Source organism: Rattus norvegicus, chromosome 6 (genome assembly GCF_036323735.1).
Source record: "Rattus norvegicus strain BN/NHsdMcwi chromosome 6, GRCr8, whole genome shotgun sequence".
NCBI classification, from domain to species: Eukaryota; Metazoa; Chordata; class Mammalia; order Rodentia; family Muridae; genus Rattus; species Rattus norvegicus.
In genome coordinates, this window is record NC_086024.1 from 140,146,968 (window position 1) to 140,156,724 (window position 9,757).

General features: G+C 39.0%; 1 gene segment (V, D, J or C); it reads right to left on the reverse strand.

Moving 5' to 3' along the window:
• Nucleotides 1-154: 154 nt before the first annotated feature.
• Nucleotides 155-651, reverse strand: LOC102555436 (Ig heavy chain V region PJ14-like). The segment is given in 2 exon segments: nt 155-516; nt 606-651. Coding segments are annotated over 2 exon segments (408 nt in total).
• Between the last annotated feature and the right edge of the window lie 9,106 nt (nt 652-9,757).

A 9,757-nucleotide genomic window follows, 5' to 3' on the forward strand; every position in this document is an offset into this window, starting at 1 on the left:
CATTGAAGATAATGTTCTAGATAATCTCCATGGCTGGAAGAAGAGTCGATACCTTTAACACTAAAACCCATGCTCAACAGTATAGGCCAGAACTTCCTAGATTCTGAAGTGATCCTGGGAAGAATTTGTTGATCCTTAGAGCCCACTGCTGGTCCTAAGAATCCCTGTGGTGAAATTTTTGTGCAAGATCACACTGGATTTCTCTCACTGTGTCTATGGCACAGAAGTATGTGGCTGTGTCTTCAGTTTGCAGACTGTTCATTTTTAAGAAAACTTGGCTCTTCGAGGTGTCCCTGCTGATGCTCAGTCGGGATTTGATAGCTGAATTATAATCTGTGCCTCCATCACTCCATATTACTCCCATCCACTCCAGACACTTTACTGTAGGCTGTCGAATCCAGCTTACACTATTGCTGGTTAATGATAACCCAGAGACAGTGCAGGTGAGAGACAGGGTCTGTGATGGCTGTACTAGGCCAGGTCCTGACTCCTTCAGCTGCACTTGGGACAGGACACCTGGGGATAAGCAACATCATCATTAGTCATTCATCCCATGGAATAAGTGCCTGAGTCCCTCTCCTCTCCTGACACTCTGAAACACTTACAGCTTGGAAATGTCACCAGGCAGAACAACAGTACCAGGACAGCCATGCTGTGATGGAGGCTCTAATAAGAAGGAGATGTGGCTCCTCAGCTAGGCCTGGGCTTTTAGTCTGAGCTTATGGGGTACTTTGCATTGGGGGAGGTTCTTGAGATGATATAAGGAAGTACAGAGCAGAATATCTAGTTTCCTCACCATGTTCCTGAGATTACCTTTGTGCTTAGAAAAATGGAGCTGAAAACTCAGGAACTTTTCCCTGGTAATGTGTGGATATCCAATTCCAAATTAAAAAAAAAAAAACACAGTATTACTCACATTGCAAATCATTGGAAACAAAAAAGGGGGCAGAGTGATAGGGAGATTTTCAGTAGGTGAATCTTTATTCATGTACTACAAGTAGATTAGGTTACCTTATCTTCAATGCAATCCTATACCTTTGTAAATTGCACTAGAGGATGTAAGATGGAATTGGGGATTGTTTTTTCCCCAGAATTTTTTCTCTTGGATTCTTTTTTATTTTTCTTTAGCTTTTTATATTTCATTATTCTCTTCAGAACAGCATTAGTGGCACCTCCTTCACCAGGTAGTTTGAGAATAAAGGTGCAAAACCACAAACATTAAATAGCCTTGGATTTCAATTGATTTTCAAGCTATCTTCACAATAATTGACACCATAAGTAATAGTAGGGTTAGTATAAAATATTGAAGTGATGATTATTTAATTGTGTGCAAAAACCTGTATAGTTATTACTTAGCAAATAGTCATCAAATTGATTTTTAACTATATATTTATACTTTTTTATATATTAGCAATCAACTGTTTTAGAAAAAACTTTCTGTGTATTCAGTTTAGTCTCATCATTACTGAAGATATATCTTTTAAGTAAACAGTTCACCAATATTTTGTCCATTTTGTTTCAAAGGTTTATCAGAGAGTAGATCCAAGGGACTGATGACAATCCTATGTCAGGAGGCTGAGTGACTTAACCTTCCTACTAAGGACACTGTAGTTGGGACCTAGTCTGTGCACCTCTTGATTCATGTCAGTTTCTCTATATCATTGTACTTTTATATATCTCTGTTTGTCTCTTGTTTCATCTTGTAGCAAAGTGTTCTAAATATGATTATGCATTGGTGAGTGAAGAGAAAGTGAGCAGTTAATAACAAACCATAAAAATCAGTAGTCTGACACCATATTGGTTGTTATGTTAACTGAAGTGAATAGTAAGCCAGAGATCACTGAGTGATGAGATAAAGTGGAGCAGAGGGCAGGCATGAACATGAGGAACCTGGTGTTGATCACCATAGAGAGTAAGAGACTGGAGAGTTTCTCCTCACACCTTGGTAATGGAAACACCAGGGAAGAGAAGGACAGAGCTATCACAATCTGTTTGCTAGGACTCTGAGAATGTGCATCTATTACTTGGCCTTGGAGTCCCCACATTTTGTTTTTCTTAATTTATTGCACATAATCTTTGTACTGTGAGCATCTGTGGGGGCAGAGCTGTCACATTAGGGAAAAAGCCATCCATTTAATGGTCATTAACAGTATTAGTGTTGTGTTCTTCTTGCTCTGATACTCTGAGGCCTAGGAGGATATTTTTCAGACATTATTCTCAGTACGTCTCATCTTGGGATTTTCTGATATTTTCATTGAAGTTAAAAAATTTGGAAAGGAGTATCATAGAAATAATGCACCTTTCTGTACTATGTTGGGGAACGTGGTATGAGTTCACTTATTCATGTGTTTTGTCTTTGGTTACTTCAGAGATAATCTATGTCCCTATTCTTTCCCACAATACTGCTTTTCAATAAATCTCTGGACAATAAAGTTACTAGGAAAATGTCATTAGGAAAAGCATGAGTTCATGATAAATCCACACATTATTTATAATTGTCTTAAATTTCAGAAGTGGATCGTTATTAATATCTTTCTTCAGTCATTTGTTTACTTACATGTAGTTCATATATGGATTCTCACTTAATTGTTGCTAGGACAGTACCAGACTGTCCATTTGTATGGTGGCTGGAAATTTATCAACACAATACAAACTATGGTCTTCAGCAAAGAAGTAACCTTGATTGGAAAAACAAAAACAAAACAAACAATGACACAAACAATGTATCCAACAGATTGATCTATAGGCAAATCTCTGGAGATATTCTTTTAAATAATGAAAATATGTGATATCCCAGGCAGATGTGGTTGGTGCCATCTGTAGTTCTGCATTCCTGGGTTGGCTTAGAAAGGATGTACAATAACTTTGGAGACACAGTTGGTCTTTCTTTGACTTCATGTCTTAACTTTCCTCTGTGATGTTTTGTAAAAATCAAGATGGAGTAGGGGATTTAGCTCAGTGGTAGAGCACTTGCCTACCAAGTACAAGGCCCTGGGTTCGGTCCCCAGCTCCAAATTAAAAGAAAGAAAGAAAGAAAGAAAGAAAGAAAGAAAGAAAGAAAGAAAGAAAGAAAAATCAAGATGGCAGAAACTCTCTCCTACCCCTGTTGCTTTTAGTCATATTGTTGACCATATAAAAAATAACAAACTGGGACAATTAAAAGTCTTCTAATGGAAAGATAAGTACAGGGGACTTGACATCCTACAGAACTGCAACCACATTGACACACATACACTCACAGTTACAGATACAGAAATCTGTTACAATATACACATACACAGCATCACATTCACAAAGAGAAATACATATTCATAGCCAGAGGGCATGACTTTCTTAAATCCTCTCTTTAGACCGGGTAACTGTCATTGGTCTGGGCTCACTATGTAGAACAACCTGGTATTAAAATATTAGATATTGATTATCCTGCGATTTTCTCCATATTGATGGAATTAAAGGTGTGCATAACTATTCCTGATCATCACAAGTTGGTGATTTTAAAAATTAAAATGAAAATAAAATGAATTAAAATAAATGTAAGCATATTTTTATACAGTACATTATGATCATTATTTTGCTTTCTTCATCCTTCCTGAATCATTTCTCTCCATAAACTTGCTCAATTACATAACCTACAGCCATTTATGAATATTGAAGGGAAAGGTCTCAAGGCATTCATTCATATTGACAAAGAGAGACTTAAAAATCTGTAACTGTCAGTACATTTTCACTTTTAAAATCATTATATAATGTATATATTTGTGTTATAGATTGCAATATTTATTAATATGTATAAGGTGTAGTAATAAAATCTAAGCCTGAAGATTACTCAGGTGCATGACACATGATCCTAGAATGAGTATGTGAGTTGACCTACAACACTTAGCTGAGAAGCAGGTGGGATGTTTTTTGTTTTTTGTTTTTTTTGTTTGTTTGTTTTTTTTTATTAACTTGAGTATTTCTTATATACATTTTGGGTGTTATTCCCTTTCCCGGTTTCCGGGGAAACATCCCCCTAATCCCTCCCCCTCCCCTTTGCTATGGGTGTTCCCCTCCCCATCCTCCCCCCATTGCCGCCCTCCCCCCAACAATCTAGTTCACTGGGGGTTCAGTCTTAGCAGGACCCAGGGCTTCCCCTTCCACTGGTGCTCTTACTAGGATATTCATTGCTACCTATGAGGTCAGAGTCCAGGGTCAGTCCATGTATAGTCTTTAGGTAGTGGCTTAGTCCCTGGAAGCTCTGGTTGCTTGGCATTGCTGTACATATGGGGTCTCGAGCCCCTTCAAGCTCTTCCAGTTCTTTCTCTGATTCCTTCAACGGGGGTCCTATTCTCAGTTCAGTGGTTTGCTGCTGGCATTCGCCTCTGTATTTGCTGTATTCTGGCTGTGTCTCTCAGGAGCGATCTACATCCGGCTCCTGTCGGCCTGCACTTCTTTGCTTCATCCATCTTGTCTAATTGGCATGCTGTATATGTATGGGCCACATGTGGGGCAAGCTCTGAATGGGTGTTCCTTCTGTGTCTGTTATAATATTTGCCTCTCTATTCCCTGCCAAGCGTATTCTTGTTCCCCTTTTAAAGAAGGAGTGAAGCATTCACATTTTGATCATCATGATCTGAACTCTTGTGATCCATTGTAGCTTTGTTTCATCTCAACCACTTTATATCTCTGCTTCCTAACCTATGTACCACTATTCCCTCTCATGCCATGAGATCAACTCATTTAAGTCTACGAATGTAAAAAATGGGCTGATCTCTTGGATGAAACAGAGGCCTCATATTTAACAGGGAGTAGTGATTTTTCAAAAGTTATATTTATTAATTAAAATGAGTGATGCATTTTTGCAACATTACCATTTGAATTAAAGTCTTACCAATGCTACACAACAGATCCACAATTAGCCTAATTACCAGTACTGAAAGAGGAAACAAACAGAGGGCATTTTGTCCTTCAGACTGATGTGTTTGAGCAGCTCTGTATTTAGGTTTTATCATCTCTGGTTTCTTTGGCTTCTTCTGAACTGATGCTGGTCACATCATGGAATCATCTCTGCCCTGTGTGATGACCTTCATTTTATTCATGCCAGAGTACATTTTAAATTTGAAATCAAGTATAATGGAGCTGTGAAAATATCTGTGGTTCAAGTTCTTGTCAAACAAGGAGCATTGAATGGGATCTTTTCTTTGAACTTAGTTCTCTATGCCTACACAAAGAGTTGGGTGTGGCAGTCAAGCAGTCATACAATCCATGACTTGTGAGGACAGAGCAATCACAGGAGCTTGCTGTCCAACCATTCTAGTGAGTTTGTGACATTTCAGTCTCAGTGTCAGAAACTGTCTTAAACATATGGTGCAGATGGATAGAGTTTACAGAAATTCCCATATACACATAACACACAGAGGGGGAAAGGGAGGCTGTGAAAGAGAAATAGAATAATAACTTAATATGGAAATGTATATCGCAATTGAGTATATGCATTTCAATAAGATTTTGGATATTTTAAGTAATACTGCACAGTGTATGTGTAGAGTGAATCCAGAAACAAAAGAGTCCACTCTTTTCTTTTTTTATCTTTACTAAATTGAGTATTTCTTATTTACATTTCAATTGTTATTCTCCTTCCCATTTTCCGGGCAACATCTCCCTAACCACTCCCCCCTCCTTCTATATGGGCTTCCCCTCCCCATCCTCCCCCCATTACCACCCTCCCCCCAACAATCTCGTTCACTGAGGGTTCAGTCTTGGCAGGACCAAGGGCTTCCCCTTCCACTGGTGCTCTTACTAGGCTATTGATTGCTACCTATGAGGTTGGAGCCCAGGGTAAATCCACGTATAGTCTTTGGATAGTGGCTTAGTCCCTGAAAACTCTGGTTGGTTAGCATTGTTGTTCATATGGGGTTTCGAGCCCCTCCAAGCTCTTCCATGCCTTTCTCTGATTCCTTCAACGGGGGTCTCGATCTCAGTTCAGTGGATTGCTGCTGGCATTCGCCTATGAATTTGCTGTATTCTGGCTGTGTCTCTCAGGAGAGATCTACATCGGGTTCCTGTCGCCCTGCACTTCTTTGCTTCATTCATCTTATCTAGTTAGGCAGCTGTATATGTATGTGCCACATGTGGGGCAGGCTTTGAATGGGTGTTCCTTCTGCCTCTATTCTAAACTTTGCCTCCCTATTTCCCCCAAAGGGTATTCTTGTTTCCCTTTTAAAGAAGGAGTGAAGAATTCCCATTTTGGTCATCCTTCTTGAGTTTCATGTGTTCTGTGCATCTGGGGCAAATCACACATTTGGGCTAATATCCTCTTATCAATGAGTGCATACCATGTGCGATTTTCTGTGATTCGTTACCTCACTCAGGATGATATTTTCCAGTTCCATCCATTTGCCTATGAATTTCATAAAATCATTGTTTTTGATACATGAGTAATATTCCATTGTGTAGATGTACCATATTTTCTGCATCCATTTCTCTGTTGAAGGGCATCTGGGTTCTTTCCAGCTTCTGGCTATTATAAAGAAGGCTGCTATGAACATAGTGGAGCACGTGTCTTTGATATGTGTTTGGGCATCTTTTGGGTATATTGCCAAGAGAGGTATAGCTGGGTCCTCAGGTATTTCAATATCCAATTTTCTGAGAAACCTCCAGACTGATTTCCAGAATGGTTGTACCAGTCTGCAATCCCACCAAAAATGGAGGAGTGTTCCTCATTCTCTGCATCCTTGCCAGCATTTGTTGTCACCTGAGTTTTTGAACTTAGCCATTCTCACTGGTGTGAGGTGAAATCTCAGGGTTGTTTTGATTTGAATTTCCCTTATGACTAAAGATGTTAAACATTTCTTTAGGTGCTTCTCAACCATTCCGCATTCCTCAGCTGTGAATTCTTTGTTTAGCTCTGAACCCCATTTTTAATAGGTTTATTTGTCTCCCTGTAGTCTAACTTCTTGGGTTCTTTGTTTATTTTGGATATAAGCCCTCTATCTGTTGTATGATTGGTAAAGATATTTTCCCAATCTTTTAGTTGCCTTTTTGTCCTAACAACACTGTCCTTTGACTTACAGAAGCTTTGCAGATTTTTGACATCCCATTTGTTGATTCTTGATCTTAGAGCATAAACCATTGTTGTTTTGTTCAGGAAATTTTCTCCAGTGCCAATGTGTACGAGATGCTTCCCCATTTTTTCTCTATTAGATTGAGTGTATCTGGTCTTATGTGGAGGTCCTTGATCCACGTGGACTTAATGAGGATGTTTTGTTGATAATCTGTCAAGCTGCTGATATATGGTCTCTCCTGTTTATTTCTGCAGGCATTCAGAGCTATGAGTTTTCCTGTTACCACAGCTTTCATTGTGTCCGATAAGTTTAGGTATGTTGTATCTTCATTTTCATTAAATTCTAAGAAGTCTTTAATTTCTTTCTTTATTTCTTCCTTGATGAGGTTATCATTGAGTAGAGTATTGTTCAACTTCCATGTATACATGGGCGTTCTTCCCTTATTGTTATTGAAGACAAGCTTTAGTCCATGGTGGTCTGATAGGACGCATGGGATTATTTCTATCTTTCTGCACCTGTTGAGGCCTGTTTTATGACCAATCTATGGTCAATTTTGGAGAAAGTACCATGAGGTAGTGAGAAGAATGTATATCCTTTTGTTTTAGGATAGAATGTTCTATAAATATTTTTAAGTCCATTTGGTTCATGACTTCCCTTAGTCTGCCTATGACTCTGTTCAATTTCTGTTTCCATGATCTGTCCATTGATGAGAGTGGAGAGTTGAAATCTCCTACTATTATTGTGTGAGGTGCATTGTATGCTTTTAGCTTTAGTAAGGTTTCTTTTATGTATGTAGTTTCCCTTGTATTTAGAGCATAGATATTTAGGATTGAGAGTTCATCTTGGTGTATTTTTCCTTTGATGAATATCAAGTGTTCTTCCTTATCTTTTTTGATGACTTTTAGTTTAAAATCGATTTTATTCGTTTTTCGATGACAAAACCAAATTTACACAATATCTTTCTACAAGTCAGTGCTACAAAGGATAATAAATGGTAAAGCCCAACATAAGGAGGCAAGCTACACCCTAGAAAAAGCAAGAAACTAATCGTCTTGGCAACAAAACAAAGAGAAGAAAAGCACTCATATATAATCTCACATCCAAATATGAATATAGCAGGAAGCAACAATAACTATTCCTTAATATCTCTCAATATCAGTGGTCTCAACTCCCCAACAAAAAGACATAGATTAACAAACTGGATATGCAATGAGGACCCTGCATTCTGCTCCCTACAGGAAACACACCTCAGAGACAAAGACAGACACTACCTCAGCGTGAAAGGCTGGAAAACAACTTTCCAAGCAAATGGTCTGAAGAAGCAAGCTGGATTAGCCATTCTAATATCAAATAAAGGAGTCCATTCTTTAATGCCTCTATGAGAGGAATGAGACAATCAGTCACATTGGGACAATATCTGAAGTCTTTCCACATGATGATGAGTCATCCACAACTTCTGAGACCAAGCTACCAGAAGACATCTGCTTTAAGATCCCAATCCACACCAAAAGGTTCGTAAGATCCTATCTACAAAGCAGAAAGTACAGTAGTTATTTCACCAAAGATTGTGTGAGAGTGCCAGGCTTATTAAGCTGTACCACTCCAGGGAAGAATAGTGTCTCCTGAAGGTTTTGTTGCTTGAAGCTGCTCAAGCCTACTGCAGCCACTTCTTGCTCAGTGGAGTTGGCCTTGTCTCTTAGATGCCCACTGCATCCTGCTTCCTGGCAGTGGTGTCTGCAGTCGAGCCACTCTTTGGCTGCTATAGCCGAGCCAGAGCTCTGCAGATCCCTGCTGATCACATCAGGTATGCAGAGTGCCAATGCCAGTGCCTGAAGGTGAAACCAGATGCTGCACAGGAGAGTTTGATGATCTTTTCTGGGAGCACTAAGACTCCTGTGACTGCAGTTCACAGTGGTAACTGCAAAATCACAGAATGCTGGTCAGAAAATTGTCACAAAAAGCAATTTTTGTCTTATTACTGTCTGCAAAACACAAAGTCTCATCTTCATCAAGTACCTTTAAATTGTCATAAAATAAATACAAGGAAAAGCAAGCAGAGCCCCAAGTACACAGAGAATAATCCATGTTCATTGCTGATCAGTGATTGAGAAGAGTTGGCTATTGAGGCCTGGCCTTCTCTCCTCAAGCTGCAGGGTCATAGCAGGGCTCGTTTTCATGGGCTCAGAGAAGTGATATTTACATGTCCTCTTGATGTTTCGATTGCAAGTTCTACAGTTGGACACTTGTCAGGACACAGTACTCAGAGAAGGTATAAGATACCAAATACAATGATGAAAGCTACAGAATTTAAAACAGTATTTAAGTTTTAGATTCACATTTTCTTTGTTAAACATTCAACACACTGCATTTTCTTTTCTCTTGTGCATGTTCATAGAACTCGCTCTTATATATATTCTATCCCCTTAGTATGAAAGGGAAATTAAAAAAAAAACTGTTACACACAGTTGTGTTTCTATACAGGAAGTCAGTCTTTCCCTTTGTCTTGTCTGGATATGACTCCTCCCTGATATTCTTGCACAAGGTCTCACCTCCCTTATGAGATTAGCAGAACTCCTTCTCTATGAGGTGAACACTTGGGATGTTTCTGTATTTTACTTTTTCATGAGAGAACACTGTCCTCGGTCTTAAAAACTCTTGCAAATTAAACATTCTAAGTCAATGTCTTTTTTTTTCTTTTGACCCTCCCCTGTCAA